Below are 22,349 nucleotides of genomic sequence, written 5' to 3'. Positions count from 1 at the left end.
CAAAATTTGTGTAAAAAACTTCCTTCCAAGGAAAGTTATGGCAAATAGATAGAGAATTGAATATTAATTCAGTAACAAAAAATGGTGTTAGTTCCGGTTGACGAAAAGTAAAGCTCCTGATCAATATTTTACGCATATTATTATTAGTAGTAGTAGTATGCATAAATCTTCCTTCATACTGCCATTCAAAACCGTATCCAAATCTAATCCTTGCCTTCCAATAAATTCGAAGGAAATAAATAACACTCGATTGTGCAAAAATGCTAAATAAGTATATTTTAATTCTTTAATTTTTAGTACTTGGTAAGTATTTCTGGTGGGTCCGGACCCCCTGGACACCCCGAAATACGTCCTCGGGAACAAACAACATCCATACCTTACAAAGGATTCGAACCAATGGCCAATGAAATTGATGAAGGGACACCCACAAAGATCACCCATGCTGTTATTCAAACCAGGGACCCTTGAGTAGTGCGCTTACCCGCTTAACCACCCCGCCACGGAGGTCGATAAGGCATTGCTGTTAATTGTACTGTGAATTGAGTGTACAAGTATTCGTACATCTCGAATTTTCTATCAAAACCACTTTCTCGCACCCATTTTAGCCACAATGACGCCACAAAATATGATAGATGGCTACAACTAAATACTAGTTTATCCGAATTTAATGGGACCGCATCAGTTAAAATTTTTTTGTTTATAAAGTAAATATGATAAACTATAGTGCGGTCCAAAACAGTAAATCACAAAACTATATTTCCATATAGTATAGTTACTGTTATGTGTATGTAACAATTATTGAATTCCTTTCTATTCGCGCTACTTCATTCTTTACACAAACTACCCGAGTAATTCTATAACCCCAAGGGTTGACAGTCTGTCGCTTCTATCGGCAATCAAAATGTGTATTTTCGCATTTTTGTTACTTTACGTCACTTTTCTGCCACTTTGGCTAATCGCGACAATGATGAGTGATCACACATGCCGGGACTCGAACCTGGGAACTTCGGTGAAGAGTTCGAAAGTCGACCGCTTAAAATGGAAATATGTGTAGCATATACGCCGTCTCTCGCGTAGCCAAATGGTTAACGCTCTCGTCTTTGGTGCGAGCTGTTCCGAGATCGATTCCTGGTAGAGTCCCAAAATTTCGGCTTTGACCCAGTGTTGACAATTGGGGAGGTACTTGAGAAATAGCCAGAAAACAGGGGCGATGGGATTCGATGCGCTGACCACGCGTCACCCAATGAAAAAGCCGCTATGGCAGGCCCAGGTACTTAAAGGTCTGTTGCATCATACATACTGTATAGCATACAAAACTATTTTTTTTATATTCAAAAGAAAAAAAACATGACAATTGCCGTAAAACTGGAACTTGAAAAAATTAAAATTTCAATACGACTAAAATATACCGGCCTCCTGATGGTGTAGTGGCTGTCGTCTTGTAATGAAAAGTTTCACGTTCGATCCCCGGTAAAGGTATTCCCACAGTTTTTTCGGATCCCACTTTAAAGTGTAGAATCAGTCTCGATTAGCCTATCTGAGCACAAAGTGACAGAAAAACTTCGACTAAAATTCCAAACACGACGCAACATCTCATTTTTTGACTGCTGAAGAACACAAACCACTCATCCTTAACCACTGTGGTTAACCAAATAGAAGATATTAAAGTAGCCTCGACATATCTTTAAATAGCCACTAATAGAACAACTGAGACCTATTTGTCCACGAGTGAGTGCTAACGTCGATGCTACAAAGTCCCCTAATAAATATCAGCTCCAGATTTCATCATTTCTTTACTGAACAAATACTTTTTGCGTCTCTTTTTATGAGTCATTTTTTCGAGTTTTAAAAGTTCCTATAGTATGTAATTTTAATTAAAGCAGATAATCACACAATTACTTCAATCGTATTTTAATGTGTTATCAGGGTGGCCAAAATTACGAGAAAACTACTCTAAGTAGGAAATTGCAGGTTTTCGACTGTTTTTATGGAACTAAATTACATGATGTAATGTTTACCCGAGATCTATCCATTGACGGATTTGGCGATAGGGGCACTGGAGCAAGTGCCCCTCTCAAAAGGGATGACTGCGTATTATGGAAAGTGGTGATATCGTTATATCCAAGGAGAAAAATGTTCGGGGCTGGATCATCTAGACAATAAAATGTGCGAACAGAGAAAATCGAATCCGGGATTACTTGATTACAAGGCGATAACGTTAATTGCAGTAACAGATAGACAAAGTAGGGAGATTTCTCGTAAATTTACACTGATGGAGACACAGCAGAAGGATTTTACGAGACAAAATCTTTCTGAAGTGACAGATGTACTTTTAAAAAAAAATGCACAATCTGTCGCGTTTTGATCAGTGTCCTCCAGGTTCGATTCTCGATGAAGGTGGGTGAAATGTAATAGATATATGGACTACATTGTTTAAGTAGAAAAATCTATACGGAATATTTGAAATGTTACGAGAACCATTACCCTTATCAGAAAAATCTCTATATCCGCCTAAGGATCTATCAATGAACTTACGAGAACAGTTGAATCTTTTTCTGTACAAGCGTTTAGTGTGTGGATGACGAAACGAGAAGCCTTCCATTCCTTTCATGCTTTATACTTCCTTTTACTTTAGCCAATAATAAACACACACAATATCAAGTATTTCTTTAGAAACTGGATACACACACTTTGTTTCATAAAATATCAGTGATGACGTGTGAAAGCAAGAAATTGTATATACTTTATCGCCAAGTTTGTATGTGAGAAATATGTTATAGAAGCTACTATTACATTATTATGGGGGATAAAATCACCCGTGGCAGTGATGAAAATTTAACCCTTGCATCCCTCTCACTAATTCACATCCTGGATTAACCCAACAGAATAAATAAGGTACATAAATAAAAGAGCAAACCTGTAAACGGATATGACAATAGTGTTTTGATGTCACTTCATGATGCTCATATCTACCAGGACGGGACTGGAGGAACCGCTGTGGAATGCTCCTCCATCGCAAGTCACTCCCGAGACGACAGCGTTAACCACTACTTTATCGGGAGGTCCAAGAAACATTCGAAACCAGCGTCTTTAAAAAATATATTGAAAACGGTCTTGTATGGTGTATAACTTGCAATGACACCAGGACACAGCCCCTCCAAAGAGCCGCCCGCAACAGAGGTCACCCAATTTTGCCCTCTTCCATCTTCTCTGTCGGGTGTCGGCATTACAGATGACCTTGAGAAATTTGTTTCCCTCCTGCTACATTCTACCAGGGATTCTCTGTATTCTCATTACTTGTGATAACTCTTGCTAATAACTAAGAGCTTTTGGTCTTTTATTGCTCAACTCTTAACGAGGGCACGAGTGGCGGGTGCTGGTCATGGCCATAGGCAGGAAAAATTTTCGGGGGGGGGGGGTTCATTCATAATTGTTCCCATGGGCGTCGCCAGAAATTTGAATAATAGAAATAACAATACTAATTATATAATTAAAATTTCAAAATAAAACAATTTTAATCCATAATAATAATAATAATAATAATAATTATTATTATTATTATTATTATTATTATTATTATATACTTCACGGGCCTCCTCGATGGCACAGCAGTAGGGTCGTCGCCTTATAATCAAGGGGTCCCGGGTTCGATACCCGGTGGAGGCACATAATGGTTCGTATCACACTTTAAACTGTAGGTCCAGTCCCGATTAGCCTTACTGTGCATAAAGTGGACTTAATACACCAAATCAATCAATCCTTGACGGGGCTTACTCAATCCAGCAGATGAGTGAATATCCAGCACAAGTTTCTTTCTTTTTTTTTACGTTTCATACAGTGTGTACTGAAATGCACAATTATTATACTTTTTTTCAAATTAAATTTAAGATAACTTCAAGAAAAAGCTTTAAAAGTTAGATGGAAATTTTAGTCATAAAGTTTTTGTTGTTTGGCCTTTGAAACTTAATTTTTGGAATTTTGAAAAATGTGGAACCAGTTATTCTTTTTAAAAACAGCCTGGTGCACGGGTTGTAACCTCAATCACGAACTTAACTGCAGTTCCTAGGTTTGAACTCCTATCAACGGCGATTTTCGACTTTATCGGACAGGGAATTTAAAAGTTGGAAAGGGAATTTTGGGACAATCATAAGGGAATTTTCAGTTTATATTCCTTGTGACGCAGGAACAACACTGGAAAGAAGACAGCAGAAGTGAAAATGGAGGGGTCACGGGTGGGCTGCGATTCCGAGAATAAATCGTGTTTCACTCAACTTTCAGAATTCCAAATGTATGAGAATTCTAGCTCGATCGTTTCAACATTGTCTCCTTGTATTTTTGTGATGCTTCGCAGAAAAAATTGAAAATGAGTTACAGATTTTGGTTTCTGAACTTCCATTAATCCAACATGTCAGAAATTTCGGGGAGGTGAACCCTAGAACCTCCCCCCCCTCTAAATACGGCCATGGTGCTGGTGGCAGAAACAAACTGAGCTACGTGTTAAACGGATGCATTATATTTATGTTATTATTTTTTTAAAAAATGTAAACCCATGGACGTCCGGAAGGAGGAGGGGCAAGGAGGGACCACGGCCTGGAAAATGAATGTCAATCTAAAAGTATATGATTCACACATGTAATTTCATTTTAGTCACAGTGATTTATGTCAATTATTATAAGGACGTTGCAGGAACATGACAACTGCAAACTGAAGGAGTTATTTTTGAAGTAGCAACATTATTATGGGAGAATATGCCTTGTTTGTCCTCCCCCTCTGGAAAAAAAATCCTTGCTTGCCCCTCCCCGGAAAAAAATGTGTAAACCTGTTGTATTAATTCGTACCTTTTGGTTAAAAATTGTTAATATTCAATTATTTCCATCATAAAATTAAGAATCAACTCTTGTTTGGACGTTAATATCCGAAAACAAAGAATAGTATTCGTGAAACTCAAGATTTCTAAGTTCGAATCACGGACAAGGTATCGTAAGTCAACAGTCTTGTATATAATCATGCCGATTGCACATTAATTATCATCACAATAATATCAACGTGTATACAGACGGGCGGATGTATCCATTGGCCTAGCAATTCCAATAAAATTAAATCAACTTACCTCTTACTGAAGTTGGAATGATCGACCTCGCCAAGGATTTGAAACTTTCCTTCCTATCTTCAATCTTCTGCTGTCCGGACAGTTTCTCTTCCACCTCAAACAGCAACTGTTTCATGAATGCGGGGACAGGCGGACGGGACATGTACGTACTCCTAGACTCGTGGAGGATCGCATCCTCTAGCTCCGAGGTGTCGAACTCGTGAAGCAGGCTAGCACCACGCACCAACGTAATCAGCCAGAAGGGCAACAGAACCAAAGAGCACCGTGCCATCCTAATAGTGGAGAGAGTGTACGGAAGGAGCAGCGCACCTCAACAACTTTCTTCTGAGGATCTACCACGCCTTCTGGCTCATTGTCGTCCAACCAAAGGCGGTTTCCATTCTATAAACAACGACACATTATATGTAGTTTTCAACTTACTCAGCAAATCAACTTGGAAGGTGTTCTGTGTAGTTTGCATGGCAATGAAAATGGTTTTGTCTGGTCAGCACCTCTTGCAAGGTCGTGGGCTTTTCTTTAAAAGGAAGGCAGGAAAAAATGGAGGTAACACGAGGTCAGTATTTCTTGCCTTTCCAATATCATGACAATAAATAATTTACCATCTTCTAAGAAGAGATCAATTGGGTCTTGCAGGCTCTATGAAAGTTGAAATGTTTAAATAAAGACAGAATTTCAAATAATGACCGAGGATTCCATATCCCTCCAAATTAGTAAATGTCCCGTAAAGATGAATATTTCAAGAAGAAGGTGATGGCTACCGAGATACATGACAAATATCAGACATGTCAATTCAGCTATGAAACTCTCTCCCCTGAAATATAATTGTTTTCGTTACATCTAAAATTGTATCTATTTTTTTTAGTAAATTGACTATTTTAGCAATTTGCTTATTTTTAATACTTCTAAGCAGTAGCGGCAATTTGGTGTCAAAGAGGGATGGCAAGGGTTTACTTTCTCTTGGTATACAAGGTTTAGCGTTAAGAGGCCATAGTGCGGGGCAAAAACTGGCCAAAAGAAGGGGGTGGGGCAATTACCTCTCACGCCCCACCTAATCCCCGCCACTGCTTCTAAGACTTTAAGTTAGACAGGCTTCACGTCGAACTTGCTTATCGGTCACCTTCCTAGATTGATTTTTGTGTGTTGATGCTACTAAATAAATAAATTGGCGCTCTATTAAACTATAATTGTCAAGTGTGCAAAGATACAGGTCTTAAAATAATTTTGACCTTTGCTTCGCCCCCTTTGCTTCGTCCTGAAGTCCCACAAGGCTTATACTTGTTGTTTGAAAACCGATATTGAATACGATTTGTTAATTATGATATACAAGATACCAAGTGATGAATAAAAGTATGAGTAGGGCATTTTGAAGAACAAAAACCGTCCAAATATTAAAATAACCGGTTTGGCGTTTTGTTGAAGATATACACTACAGGTGGAATGAAGACCAGCGGCGCAGGAACGTTTTTAATTTGGGGAGTACAAAATTCAGCCTCCCATAATATATATACACACATACAACTTCACCTATGTGTCGCAATAATAATAATAATAATAATAATAAAAAAGGTAAAGTGCTCCCCTGTGCATAGCACCACGCCATGAAGGCGTATAGGGGGTGTGGGGGTAACGCCCCACACTTTCTTGATCCGGTCGTGAGTGGGGGTGATGTGATCAGCATCACGCCCCTGACCGCCTTTACCCCCCAGGGTTTCCCCCAGGTACCCATGTTATTCGACGCTGGGTGGGCGCCGGGGCCGTTTCCACCGTTAGAAAAGTTCCCGGATTTGAACCGGCCGGGGATCGAACCCGGGACCTTTAGCGTGGTAGTCAGACGCGTTACCGACTGAGCCACCATAATAATAATAATACATATGTAAATGAATTAATAGTGTATTGTTATTATTACATGAATAGGTAAAAGATAGTAAAGTAATAGAGATATAACAGCACATATTCATTATCTAGCTTACGTGTAGTTAAGATCGCCAAGATTTGCATAAAAACAATCGTCCTGGCAATGAATTTAATGTAAAATAGAAAAAGAATTGAATATTTATTGAATTACAAAAAAAGAGTTAGATCAAATTAACGAAAAGTAAAGTTCCTGATTAATATTTAAATGATATTATCATTAGTGCATAAATCTTTGGAACCCTTCAAAGCCGTATGAGCCAAATTCCTTGCCTTCCAATAAGTTCTGCGGAAATTACCATTGATTATATAACAAATGCTAAACAATTATATTTTGATTATCTACTTTTACTACTTGGACCACTCTAAATACGTCCTTGGTACCTAGGTATAATGTGAAGCCATGGGAAATATTCTATTTTTGAACAGCACATACGAATGTCTTGTTATTAAATGCAAAATTTGCATAAATATTTTTTCTTTGTTTTTATTATTATTGTTGTTATTATTATTATTATTAGTAGGTGTATAAGGCCGGTTCTGCACCCGAAAATGGGGCTCGGTGGGGCTCGCAGTGTTGCCAGCTGCTTATTCGAAAAAATCACCAAGGTTTTTGGTCTAACCTAACCTAAAACAGCAAGGGGTTGGCAATCTTTCTTGAGAGTTCACAAACCGGAAGTGGGGCTCGGTGGGGCTCGCAGTGTTGCCAACTTCTTACTCGAAAAAATCACCAAGGTTTTTTTTGGTCTAACCTAACCTAAAGCAAGGAGCTGGCAATCTTGCTTGAGAGTTCTGCAACCGGAAGTGGGGCTTGCAGTGTTGCCAACACCTACTCGAAAAAAAATCACCAAGGTTTTTGTCTTGGTCTAACCTAACCTAAAGCAAGGAGCTGGCAACGTTGCTTGAGGCTTGCGTTACAGCGCATAAAGCAAGGTTGCCAACCTACTGGTACTTTTGCCATAGCCTTTTACAAAAAAGAGAGAGAGGAGAGAGAGAAGAGAGAGAGAGAGGAGAGAGAGAGGGAAGAGTTAAACAACCGACAGCTGCCAACACCCACTCTAACCTAACCTAACCTAACCTAACCTAACCTAACCCAACCTAACCTAACCAGGTCTAACCTAGCCTAAAGCAAGGAGCTGGCAAGTTTACTTAAGACTTGCCTTAGTGCATAAAGCAAAATTGCCAACCTACTGGTATTTTTGCCATAGCTTTTTACAAAAAAGAGAGAGAGAGGGAAGAGTTAAACAACCGGCAGCCCACCTACAGCTTTTTTTGTCTAACCTAGCCTAAAGCAAGGGGCTGGCAATTTGCTTGAGGTTTGCCAACCTGCATATACTAAACAAAGAGAGCCGGCACCGCCGTAAAAGAGAGAGAGATGGGTGGATGGCAACGCAGTATGTGTGTGCGTGTGTGTGTGTATAATATGTAGCATTATTAACTAGAGTGTGTTGGCAATTTACTTACAACTAAAAAAAAATAGAGATGGCAACGTTGGTGTAAGATGAAGAGAGAGAGAGAGAGACCCATTGGCTGGCAACAGTAACGAGCGAATGCGCCATATCGTAATTTTCCAACTCCGTATATCGTGACCTTTGTAAACCTCTCTCGGGGGAACGATCTGCCACACGCACGCGCGCGCGCGCGTATGTATTGTAACACAAACAAACAAACAAACAAAATAATAATTGTTGTTTTTAGGAGGCCTGGCCCCTATAACCTCGCCAGGGTGCGTGGTGCCCAACCAAAAATGTAAAAGTTTTCTAATGGCTGCGGTTATAGATTACCGCACCTCTGTAGAGTTTCACGTGTTTTTTTTTTCCCCCAAACTTCCATGAAACCCTACAGAGGACCTCCGTAATGCATGCAACGTGTACTAACGACTCTAGTGTTATTTGATGTTGTGATATTTTTGGATATAGAGTTTTATTGTGAGATATAGATAAAAATAATTATGTTTATTATAATATTTTCTTGATGAAGATGGAGAATGTATGTGCGTGTTACAAATAAAGTTGCATGCTTTTTTCAAGTGTGTGTGTGTATGTGTTTTTGATGTTTCGACAGCATCTGAAACGATAAAAAAAGAAATTTTATTGTTAATTTTCACGTGTAAAAACAACAACAAATTTTTTTGTGCAAATTTTCTGATTGTCTCGTGCTATAGTGCAAAAAGATATTGTAACTGATAACTAATGAAATTGACATTTGTAACTGATCTGAACTAGTGAAATTCGTATTGTGCCATTGTAACTGATTGTGCTAGTGCAGAAAATTTCTTATTGTGCAAGAAAAGATGTTAAAAAACTTGTTAAAACTGCTCTGTGACCCTCTCGTTCTTCACGTCGTAGGCGAAGGACTTCTCTGCAATCAGGATGACACTGCATAGGGTATCCTCGGGCAAGGCATCGTGGAACTCGCAGACGACCTTGATGTTGGTTCGATCGTTGACCACAACCTTCTTCCTCTTAGATGTGTTGATGACGAACATCGGCCTGCGGATTTTGAATTCGCTGGGGGTGTAGTACATGTCCACACTTCCCTCGGTCACGCGTTTGTAAGCCGTGTAAGCTTCGTAAAGTTTGAGGTAATCGTTTTTGGTCACGTCGAGGTTGTAATTCTCGCGCGGGAACACTTCGTTGCGTCCATTCTTCAGATAAACGTTCTTGATCTTGCAGTCGTCGAACTTGCTGGAATCTTTTTCCTGATTGTTATTGCGCCCGGTCTGAAAGAGCACTACGACGAAATCTGGCATGTCGAACTGTATGTTGTTGAACTGAGTCGTCACGTCGAATTCCATGTGACTTCCCGACGCTATTTTCTGCACGCACTGGTAACCGTGAAAGTGAATCGGCACCTGCGGACTTTTCAAGATCTCCGCTTTGTACTTGAGGGCGTAGTTCGTTTCGTATTCCACCACCGGCATTCTCAATTCCATGCTCCGGATGACGCACTTGGCTGCTTCGGGTAAAGTGTTGGCTATCGGCGTGGTGGCGTCCGGACCCAAAGTAGAGTATCGCATCAGTGCGTCGTTGTCGTTGGCCGCTCTTCGAAACGTAACGCGCAGTCCTCCCTTCCACATGATCTCCTTGTAGTCCGAGAAGAAACCAGGCAGCAGACGCATGGGAAAGAGCACCGTGTGACTTTTCGTCGATATTTTGGTCCCGGCTTCGAATCCCCCGGCCTGGTAGTACGCTGCGTCCGTTTTGGATAATTTCAAAGTTCCCACTGCCGTCGACGTGATGCCTGGATAATCTATTCTGTCGATGACGGTGTTGTGTTTCCTCACCTCCACCTGCGAGAACAGGTGAGGCACGAAGTTGTCCACGAGTATCAAGTTTGCTGCTGCGGGAAACGCGTCTCCGCTTTCCTTCTTCACCACGTCGAATTGAAGGTAGAGGTCCGCTCTGTGAGGATGAACGAACCCATCCCCTACGTCCACGTCGTATTCGATCTCCCTGTTCGCTTCGTTCAGATTGGCGAACGTGCGACGTTTGGGAGGGAAAGATTGCAATTCGTAACTTTCGATTTGCTCCATGCTCACTATGTATGGTTATTTATTATACGCTGATCTCCACGATGGCCGTCGTAGTGGCACCTGCGAAATCCACCACGTCTCCTTTCTCGTTCGTCACCACCAACTCTATGTCGTCTATGCGGTTGCGACATACTGGAAAATAGATCGGCGAAGAGGGCGTGTAGATGATCGGTTCCATGAACTCGGAACTTGGTTTGAAAGTGGCTATGATTCCCGTCTGCTTGTGACTTCCCAACAATCCGTCCGAAGATTTCGTGATCATACCTTCGGCCACGTTGCAGTGTACGTTCAGAGTCTCTATGGCCAAGAATTTGGGAATGTTGGTTGCCACGTGCTTGATGCCAGCTTCGAGTTTGGTGTCGTTCTCGAAACCTAAAAGTTCTCCCATGGTGCCCAGGTCCACGGTCTCCGTCGCGGATAGGATTTCCACTCTGTGCGTGACCGAATTTTGAGAAAGGTATGTGCCTTTGGGTAACTGAGCTTGCAAAGTGGAAAGATTGTATTGTCCTGGCGTGACGATGATGTGTTCGCTTCCGACGCTAATTTTGTTGTTGTGATGCGTAACATTGGGTATGAGGTACATGCTGTAGAATGCACGCAGAGCCACGGATTTAGGATAGACGATGTCGTCGTGCAGCGTGAGTTTCAAGATTGAAGATTCGCTCGTGAGATGGAACACGCCCATCCTAGTGATGCTGTTTGAGGTTCCACAATGCTTTCTGGAAATCTTCGACCGTAGGGTTATTTATTTTAGAGAGAAACGCGAGCACGGAGAGGCAGAGATGACCGCAGTTCACGTCTCCGAAATCTTGAATGCGTTCGTCGTTGTAGTATATGGAGGTTTTGTTCGTTTTCAGATAATGAACTAAATTTGTAGGTGGAACACCTCCGAAAGAATCGAAAACGAATGCTTTATCATTGTTGTTTTTGTGGTAACATATCCAATGCGTGCCTGGATTTTCTTGACCGTCCAAGTTGACTACTCCGCATTCTCTTCTTTTGACGCTTGAAGGTAACGAGTCGGACATGAAAACTCCTCTGAAGTGTTTGATTTGTAACGGTTCGATCAGAGATTCAATGTCTCGGTTGGTGAGTGCTTCTGTTTCTTTTTTTTAAATTTTTTCATCACGCCCTTCCCCTTCTTCTCCATGGCCAGGTTGTGACGTTTCTGTTCTTCCAATTCCGCCTTGTTCTTCTTCGAGTCGATGACGGTTTTCGCGATGGCGGCACTTCCGCCGGCCAAACTTCCAACGGCCCCCAATGCTGCCAGGATGGCCGGGATGCTGAATATGAAACCTCCGATCTTTTGCTGTTTCCGCGAACGCTGCAATCTTTTCAATTGAGGTGTGCTGAGCAGCAATTTCATTCCATGTCCTTTCGACAAGCAAGAACGTTTCTTCTCGCGTTGTTTCTTGGTGAGTAACCCCTCGAGGGCACCTAGATTTTTTAGATTCGAATATGGTATCTGGTACACGACACCCTTGGGCTTCATGTTGATGCTCTATGTGTTATTTTCACGGTATGTTATTTATATATATATTCTGAGATTTTTTCTTGTGTAGTTTTTTACGGTATGTTATTTATATATTTTCAAGGCCTCGCAGTCGTTACACAAATTCTATTACGTGCTTTGTTTTCTTGCCAAGAAGTTCCTTTGTCCCCTTGTACACAATTCGAGTTTTGTTCTCGATTAAAATAGATAGCTTCTCGTCGGATAACATGTTAGCGTATCGATCTGGTAAAAATAGACTGTATTGTGCGTTGAGCAACAGGCGTACCTTGGGACCATACTGGGTAGAAACGATTGAACCGGAAGTTATCGTGTAAGGTTTGTCGACTTCCAATTCCTGAATTTTTACATACTCGACTGACAAATTTAGCATTTGTTTTAATGCTTGGAGATCACTCATTTTTTCAATCGTCATATCAAAAAAATTTCAAAGTGTTAGAGAGAAATTTAATTGTTTTTCACGATGTGTGTTATTTATATATACCCAATATTATTTTTTTTCACGATGTGTGTTATTTATATATCAAGTTTTTTTGACACGTATATATATTATTATTTTTTAACAGAGGAAGAAAGTCCGTGCTTCGGAAAACGCGATGATGTGCGTAATGATATCTTCCGTCTCCTGCTTAGACTTGCGCCAATCATCAGTATACCATCTTCTTCCCTGCCTTGCCTCGTGCAATTCATCTAACCTATCGTTTAATTTTTCCCCTGCAGCCGAAAGCAGAATGTTGAGATCACCGCACCTCAGGCCGCTGATCTCCCGAAGACGGTCCTTGAGAACTATTTCGCATCCCATGTGAAATGCCGGCGTCGTTCTTGCTATGATCACAAGTTTATTAACATCTCCGTTAACTGCCTTTTTGAATATTTTAGATAGTAGGTCGTGCGGCAAATCAGTTATGCAAGCCATGTTGTTTTTTTACGGTATGTTATTTATATACCCCACCCCAATTTTTGTTTCGTGTTCATGGCGATGGTGGTACCCAGTGCGGCGACCCGTTCACCCAGCGATGCGTCTCTGCTGACGAACCTTTCGAAAGCTGCATGTTCCAATTTTTTGTCTGCTTCGTGACGTGCATCCAGATCCGTCTGCGTGGTGTTGTAGGCGATGTCGTGATCTTTGCATGCCGCGTCCAACGGATTCACACCCTTGTCTCCTCTCTCCAATCTTTTCTCGAGTTTGGTACCCGGTCCGCAGTACTGGTAGCCAGGTAGATGCATCTCGAAAGGTAACTTGTTGATGATGTCGTTCACGAGTCCCTTTCCTTCGGCCACGTTCCAAAATTTCGGAGGCAGCGTGTTGATGATTTTGATCAGGTAACCTATGCCCTTGTCGTCGTTCACGATGAAGTTGGAAAGTTTCGTGCTGATCATGTCCACGATGCCAACCTTCTCGTTGTAGAAATTACGATTGCCTGCATTCTCTTCGCCGGCTATCACCAACAATCGGTCCACGAGCTTCCTCACGTCGTCCACCCAAACGAATTCTTTGGGTAACGTGTTGTAGCGTTTGACGCCGCTGCCCGTTTTGACCTGGTTCCAAATCGGTTTGATGAGATTCCTGTACTTCTCGCCGCTGCTCGATTTCACCCTATTCTGCGAGGCATCGTTGTTCTGGTACAAGGCATCCGTCATGATCAGAATTTCCTTGTAACTTTGGTAATCTTCGTCGGTGTAATCTTTCGGCTGCTTTTTGGCGACGAGTTCCCACAGTCCCACCGTACCCGGATACCTGTTCCAACTATCCTTGTCGCCTAAATTGACTTTAATGTCGTTGCCTTCGAAGGTCACCTTCGATTTCCCAATCTTCCACACCACACCGCCGCCTTCGCTGGTTTCCATGCTGGGATACAATCCGAACACTTCATCCTTGTCGAATTTCCCCGTGCTCAGGTAGTCTCGTGCCAAAGGTCCCAACTCGATTTTATCCGAAGACGACGACGTGCTGCCTATGGCTCGACGTCGCGCCGGTGCATCCTTCAGTTCGAACGGCGTCGAAGGAATGCTCGAAATAGGCGTGGGTACGGCGTAACTTTTAGCTGCGAGCGGTACGAGTTCATTAATCAAATTTTTATTTTGTTCCGTGACACTTTTAATATCTTTACCTAGACTGCTGATGGCATCGATCACAGGTTGATCCTGACGTTTCTTCTCTTCGTAGAATCCGCGATTCTCGGATTTCCAACCTTTGAAGCGTTTCGCGAGGTAATCGCGAAGCTTGAGATTTTCGTCTTCGATTTTTCGTTTCGTCATGACGTTATTTATATACGTCGTTTCTCACAACGTTGCAACGTTTAGAAAGTCGTTGATTTTGTTTCTGTATTTTCCGTCGTTGGGTTTCCTCGTCATGTCGATCGTCGCGAATCCGAAATCGTCGCCGTTCCAGCAAGAAGAGCAGCAGCGTTCCGAAAATTGATTGTAGTTCATGTCTCCGCCTACGTAGTCATCGTACGCATGCTTGAGGTTGGTGTGATCTTGACGAAACAAACATATGAAATTAGCGTTGTCGCGTACTAACTGTTTTGGAATTTTGGAAAACGTTTGAGCTAGGTAAAAACAATCCATTCCTTTGTGACGACCTTGCGTGAAAAAGTTGCGAATTTCATTTTGATTTTCCAGGATGGCGTCGTCGAACACAACGACTGAATTTTCACGACAATCGTCGAGTGGTTTTATTTCCGAGGCGAACGTTGCAATGTCCAGACCATCGTACAGTTTCATCAGTTGCTGGTATTTGGATTGCTCCAAACTTTTCGAGAACACGTACAGGTGCCTGTTCTTCCAATCTAACCAATTCGGTGCGAGGAGAAAATTGTCCACGAGCAGTGTCGTTTTCCCACACCCCGAAGGACCTACGATCAGACAGCGGATGCTGTCGGGAAGCAACTCACCGTTCTTTTTCTTCGTTTGACTTTCCGGATCCGGTAGACGCTTCACCACGTTCCACGTACTCACAAGATCACTTCGTCCGCGTCGATCCAACTCTTTTCCGGAAGTCCCAGCCATTTGACAAACAGTTTGTCACCTTTTCTACGCAATACTTTCTCGATGAGGTACGTGTCGGGGTGTTTCGTTTTAGAGAGTTCCTCTTCGTAAAATCTTCCTTTCAAAATCTCGCCGCTACTATCTTTTATTATATACGTGTGTCGGTTTCCGGGTAGAACTCGAACCACCGTAAAGAGTTCCGTGCTCCAATTTTTTGTGAATCCCTTCTCGAAGGTGCGTTTGAATTTGCTGATCCTCACCTGGTCTCCAATTTTGTATTTAGCTTTTTTTGTCGTGGGTGTGTACTTTGGACAGTAAACGGTAGAAATTAAACGCTGCTCGTCGGACTTGGTAACGTCGGCTGGCTTCATGCCTATCGTTCTGTGTACCGTGTGATTATAGGTGTCGACGAGTTCCGGCAGGATGTCGACCCATTTGTAATTTCCCCGAAGCGTGAATCGTTTCCACATGTGTGTTTTCAAGGTTCGATTGAATCTTTCCACGATGCTGGCTTTGATGTGACTGAAGGTCGAATAATGTCGAATGTCGTGTTTTTGAATAAACTTTTGGAATACGGCGTTGTAAAATTCCTTCCCCTTGTCCGTTTGCAGAAACCGTGGTCGTCTGCCGCCGCTTTCGCGAAAAATTAATTTGAATGCTTCCGTGACGCACGTTCCCGTTTTCGCCTTCAAAGGTAGAGCCCATGCGAATTTCGAAAACGTGTCTATGACGGTGAGAAGGTACTTGTTGCCCTTGTTCAATTTATGCACGTTTTTCAAATTGCCGCTGCTCATCTCCACGAGGTCGCTTTGCCAGAGGTCGTCGATGCCCTTCGTTACCACAGCCAAACGTTCGTAGTTACGGCGTGCAGGTTTATGCAATTCTTCGATGATGGCTTGCCTAGACATCTTTAGAGATTACGTTTCAAGAGAAGCACAAGCGTGATGGGATTCAAAGAGGGTGGCACCTCGCTCGTGTTTTGAATGATCAGCTTATCGCCGGCACTCACGTCGAAAACGGTGAGATCTTCGTCTTCGTGTATTTCATATATGTTGCGCGTTTCGTTCCAACGTGCCAGAGGAATGTTTCCTGCTTTCTGGACACCACGATTCGATATCAAAGTCATGGTGGGAACGCTAGCTTTTCTACCGTGAGACCAGTACGAAAATTCGTTTATCTGAATCGTGCCATCGAGGAGAAACTTGTAGTACGGATGATAAGGATGCAACATGTACAGTTTGTTACCTTCGACGAAGGTGGAGATTCTCTGTTGATTGGGTACGCTGTTGATTTCGATGGCTTGCAGAGAATGCAGTTTAGCGAATTTAGTGTCGACGCCGAGCAGATTACTGTGAACTTGTCCGAGTTTATTTTCGATGGGCAGCAAATGCTCGATTATGGTATCCGTTACGGCAGAAAACGACGGTTTGATTTTCACTTCCACGTTCAACTGCTTGTAGTTTTCGTTGAGTTCTTGCAACTTGGCACCGAAAGAGGTCAGCGTCGATTCCTGCGTGGATTCCAGCACTCCGACTTGATCTCTGATGTTGACGACGATGTTCTGAAGGTTCTCGACTTGATTCAATTTCGAGCTCTTCTCGGTAAGATCGTTCACGATGCTTCGCATCTCTGTAAACTGCGTGTGAAGGTCGGCGACGCTCTGCGAAGTGGGCAGCGTCGACACCAGCGAACTAATTTCGTCCCGAATCTCTTCCACGTTCGCCGTTTCCGTTTCCAGTCGTTTCAGCATACGTGATATGTTTCTTTTCAAAGCGTGCAATTCTTTGGAGGTGGGGAGATTGGCCACTTTACTCTCGAGATCGCTCAACGAACTTTTGATGTCGCTCGATTCGGATAGTGCCGTCACCGCCGTTTTCAATTTTTCCAAATCTTCGCTGGAAGGCACGCTCGTCCGTAACGATTCCAAGTCACCCTGTATGTTGTCCAGTACGTGATGAAAATGAGTAAGATTGGATTCGACGTTTAAATTTTCTAAATATTCGATCTTCTGCTGAACCGTGCTCAACGTGTCTTGAATGCTCGTCAACGCTCTCGCTTCAGCGTGAATATTTTTAATTTCTTCGTTGATCAATTCCAAGGACGCCTGAAGCGTAGCGATGGTGGTTTGAATGTGTTCGAAATCTTGATAGGCCTCCAATTGAATTTTTATGTTCGCGACGCTTTTACCGATGACCTGCAGTTCGTCCGACGATGGTAGGTTCGTCATTGTATCTTCCAAAGTCTGCAACTTGGATTTAATTTCTTCCAACGTGCTGGTGAATTCTTCTTGTAATTTGGAAACGACGACATGCAAGCGTTCTGCGTCTATATTGTTCACCACGGTTTGAAGTTCAGAGAAATTCTTTTCTATTGCGGAAGTTCGTTCTTCGATTTCGAGTTTCAATTTTTCCAAATCTTCATTTTTCGATTGAAATTGCTGTAATTTGGCCAAATCATTTTGAAGCGAATCCACGCTCAACTGTATATTTTGAACGCTGTCGTAAGAAGGTACGTCGACATAATTTTTTATCAGCGTCTTCAGTTCGGAATCGATTTTCAGAATGGGGTTGAGACATTGCGTTTGGAGCGTAGCGATTTCCGACTCTAAACTTTTGTTTAAGGTTTCCTGCAAAGCGATCAAATCGGTCCTCAACTTCTTAACTCGAATGTCCAACATGAGAATCTCTTCTGCGTGGTCTACACGCTTGGTGTTGCCGAAAATGTCGTTAGGCATTTTTGGTTAACGGTTATTTATAATAGGATAGACGATTCGTAATTCTACGAAGAGAGGAATAAGTTTGTCGTAATCTCCGAGGAGTTCCACGTAAAGATAATCTCCTGCAGAAACATCGTACGTAATGTTAGAAAGCATCTTGTCGTGCTTGATTCGAAAAATGTTCTTGCCGGTAGAAATTTTGATTTCGCCTGCGTTTTCCGGATTCACGGTGATTTGAAGTTTCCCGTCGATCGGAATTTCGTAGAAATGTAAATTGTTATTAAAAACATAAAACATCTTGCCCACATCGTCATTCAGTTTCGTCCAAATGCTGTTGAGGTGAATGATCAACAGACTGTTAAGTTTAGGTAACACGGAAGGTAAGACTTCATGATCTGGTATGGTTTCCATAATGATCTGTTTTTTGAAACCGAACAAATTCATAGGCATGCTGGTTATTTAAGAATACGGTCAAAGTTTTTTGTAATGACAGTCAATGTTTTTTTGTAATAACTAACAACATGATTATTTTTTTGTTTTGTTTTGTTTTTATGAATCTTCTGTTGAAGATGGGCATATGTTGCAGGTTTTGCTTTCTGCTAAGCGATAGTGTCCCCACGGCAATGTGTGGATTCCACATTGGAGAATGCACCTCTTGTCGTCGTTGGGATCCAGCGCAATTTTTCTAACTTTGTTTGTGGTGATGATATGGTCGACGCTCTGGATGCGCTGTTCTGCTCTTAGAACCGGCGACCTGGTCTTGAGGCAATCCACGAAGTCCTCGAATGCGAGATGCTCCCGAACCACCTGTCTGCCGACACCCTTGGCCTTCTTGGTAACGCTGCCCTCGGCTTTGATGGCATAGGCCTTGGCGCGAAGACCTGCAAACTCGAGAATTACATCACCGTCCTTCTCGTCTTTGAGTTTGCCAGGCACTTTTTTGTTTCGGGGCAGGATGCCGTACTGGTTCGGCTGGGGATAGCCCGAGGTGTCGAAGAGGTTAACCAAAGCTGGTACCGTGACTATATCCCCGTATGCATCGGCTGAGTGGACGTGGTACACCAAGCTGTCCGTGTCCGTGTAGAGAAGCGAGATGTTGTGGTCGTAGTGTGGACGTAATATGTCGTAGTACGTCTCGAACATGTGGAGCTTGCTCAGGTCTAATACTGAGGCACCAACATAAATTGGCTTGTCGAGCCTCACCTCACTCTTCCTCATATGCACCAGAGCAAGCTGCTCATTATAAATGGTCCTCGATTTGAATAACGGGTTTGCTACGAGCCTGCGACATTGTGCTTTCCTCGTTACCAATTTTATGTCCATGCGATTCCGTACATTCTCCATAGTTTTGCCAAACACCGCATTATTCATTAACTTGAAGAAATCCTTATCAAGCTCGGACGTGGCTGCGGTGCGGTGTTTCGTGTTGACTTCAATATATGGACGCAACCACGGAGAATGCTCGAACTTGAGGATGCGGTGAACTGCGTGGACGGTAACCCCTTGCTTCATCAACCACCGGAGATTCTGGTAGTGTAGGACGTAACGCTCTTTGGACTCGAAATCCATGACGAGCTTCTTCTGGTTGGAATCGGGTGGACACTTGAACTCGGGTGCAGGGGGGAGATCGCTGAACAAATCCTGCAGCTTCTCGGAGAACTCAAGGTCCACCTCGGCGAAGAACCCATGTTCTGAATCGTCGAAGCTTTCGATGTCGAAGTTGGAGGGGTCAGCCCACTCGAAGTTTTTAAAGGGGAGTGGCTGCATCATGGAGTGTCCGTAGAGGTTATTGACGTCCGTGTACATGATGTAGCTGGACGGTTGTGAGGGGTCGTAGCCGGTGGCCATGTGGTGATTGTTGGCGTGCGAGTGTCGCTGCGACACCTGGACCATTCCACCCCGCACGGCACGTTCCACAAACAGCATCATGTCCACGTCCGAAAGAAGCTCCAGCTCGATCTTCGTCACCAGAAACATGGCCGACCACGCCAGTCCGGGGAGACTGTAGAAGTAGGCGGGGTCCAGCTTGTAGATCTTCATGGCGGTCGCACGGAACGTCTGGAACACGTCGGCGAGGAGCGTCACATCAAGTCTGAGGTAGGCGTCGTGGTAGTCCCCGAGAGTTCGACAGCCCAGCTCGCGCCACATGGACTGGGCGTGGTGATATTCCTCGTCGGTGATGTTCGAGCCTCGCAGCTTGCTGTAGAAGTTTTCTAGAGGAGGTAGCGACGTCTCTGCGAACTTGGAAGGGTCTGTGATGTATTCGTAGGGATAGACCCCCTTACGCTTGAAGAGACCTGCGTCCAAGTTCGGAAAGTTTCCGGAGGTAATGAGCATTTGCTCGTCGCTAAGCTTCCCTGCGAGAGCATCGAGGCTGGCCGGGAGGAACCTCAGGGAGTCGAGGAAGCGAAGCTCGACGGTAGAGTGTGATCCCGGGATTCGCACCCACTTGCTCACACTGATGTAACGCTCCTCGTTCTGCGCCAGGACGCTGATTCGCATGTCGTCGTACCCAAAGTGAGGCACCAGATGGTGGAAGTCGTATCCCGAGCCATTGTGAAAAAACACAGGGATAAATCGCGGGTCCCGGGCCATGAGGTTGCATCCGTTGCACCATGGACCAACATACCTACCGTTAAAGTGATCGTGGTGATGGACTTTACGGTTGTTGGCGGTGTACTCCTCGACGCAGACAGGGCAAGCGATGGCCTCGTCGTGTCTACGTTGATCGTCGGGGGACAGTGGGAGCATAGGCTTGGGGGTCAACAGTACCTTCCCTATCTCGTTGGCCTCGACAACCATCCTCTCGAGGAAGTGTTTGGCTGCGTCGGGGCCACGGTACACATAGGGCTCGGGGTCAACATGTCGGTCTCGCCACACCACAACGTATGCGAAACTGGATGCCTCGTGGAGTTGGTAAGGGGTGGTGGAAGAAACTTCGGGATCGGGATCGCAAGTAGACAGGGGTTTGAGGAAGGCCTCGAAATCCGCGATGATGATAGCGGGATGCTCCACCATGGCACCGTGCATGTGGAAACGCTCCACGGTGCCAGGTTTGGGCAAGACTGCCACACCCGGCTCGTTGTTACTACAGTAGAACTTGTGGCGAGCGAGCTTCTCTGCAGCGATGTTGGGACCTCTGATGTGCTGATAATCCTGCTGTTCTCGATTGTCAAAAGTTGACAGGCACCTGCGACAAACTTCTATGTGGTGTTCGTGTTTGCTTGTTTGGCTCGACACCAACCGGGGGAGCGAACGGATGAGGGTGTAGTGGTGATGGGTCTCGGTCTTGATGAGCAGAAGGTGAATTTCCTGCGCACCATCAACATTTACGTCGCTCACGCGAATAGGGTACACCGCATTTTCGTCAGTGAGACCGTAAACGTTGATGGCCAACCGCGCACGAACCTCAAACTTTCGAATGTCCGAAAGCGCCACCGGGTAGTCGATCCCAGCCATCGCATCTTCCAGCTCTGACTCGTAGGGTAGGTAGTGGTTAACCCGGTGTGGATTGTTTTTCCTGTCGACAGGGTGTAATGCTGCAAGCACCGACCAGACGAAGCACTTGTTATCTTTATTTTGGATGTTCAGGACAGCCTTCTTTGCCGCAATGGTAGGTGGTAAGCGGACGTAGCTGGAGGCGGAGAGAGGCACGAACTTACAAAGTTTGACGCACAGTTCGTGAGGCTCGCCACACAGCGAACCCCCCGAGCCTTTAGCTTGATGTTCTTCTTGTTTTGCCTCCAGCTCATCGGCAAACTGGTTGTAGATGACCTCGAGGTTGACGATATCCGCCAGATGCAGCGTCTTCGCCTTGGTATTGTGGCAGAAGCTGTAAATTTTGTTAGACGGGTTTTTGTACTGGCAACGTAGCGATGCGTAGAATTTGGTGGGGTGCGTAGCCAGTGCATCGCCGAGGATGGAAATAATTTTGGCTTGCACGTTCTCCAAAAAGCTACGCACGTCGCATGAGCCCTCCGAAGTAAGGACAAAGTCCTCTAACAACCGCTCGAAAGCAGAGTGGTCCGCTTTCGCTACAGGCTTGACGCGTTTGGCGGGTGGTTGCGAGTCGGCTTCGGCTTTCCTCTTGGTCGAGCTGGTCGACGGTTGAGCACCAGATGTATTTTTGCTTAGACAATTAAGCTTATGCTCCTTGACATACGCAATTGTAATGTGTTTATTGCATCCGGAACATAGTTCAGTGGCAGCCAAATGCTTGCCTGGCACGCAGGTGCGACAATGTCTTGCAAAATGTTTGCTTGATATGGTTTTTTTGCACACGGGGCAACTTTTCATGGAGCGCATTTTTTTGGGGGGGTATGTTTATTTATATGCGATCTGTTGGTGGTAGAGTGTTTACAAAATAAACCCTGTAAAAAAAATTTAAAAAATATATAAGAAAAATATGATTGTAGATAGGAAAAAGCACAATAAATATTGTATGCATGTGTAATTCTATTTAGCTTATTTTTGCTAGACACGAATCTTCTTCAGATTTTATTACCCATTAGTATATTTTTCTACCAATCTAGTAGAGGTATGAAACTATGAAAATATACTTGTTTATATATATTCT

At 43.8% G+C, this 22,349-nt stretch overlaps 1 protein-coding gene across 1 annotated transcript in view; it reads right to left on the bottom strand.

The window, feature by feature from the left end:
• LOC145984406 (uncharacterized) overlaps positions 1-5,463 on the bottom strand; it is a 54,403-nt gene extending 48,940 nt beyond the window's left edge. The window contains exon 1 of the mRNA XM_083118069.1: positions 5,111-5,463. Within this exon, the coding sequence (XP_082974195.1) occupies positions 5,111-5,381 (271 nt within the window). The 5' untranslated portion in view covers positions 5,382-5,463. The remainder of the gene's footprint in view (positions 1-5,110) is intronic.
• Between the last annotated feature and the right edge of the window lie 16,886 nt (positions 5,464-22,349).

The sequence above is a fragment of the Lepisma saccharinum genome, chromosome 2 (genome assembly GCF_977018435.1).
Source record: "Lepisma saccharinum chromosome 2, izLepSacc3.1, whole genome shotgun sequence".
Classification (NCBI taxonomy): Eukaryota; Metazoa; Arthropoda; class Insecta; order Zygentoma; family Lepismatidae; genus Lepisma; species Lepisma saccharinum.
Note: the sequence above shows the minus strand (reverse complement) of the source record. Positions and strands in the feature narration are given on the sequence as shown.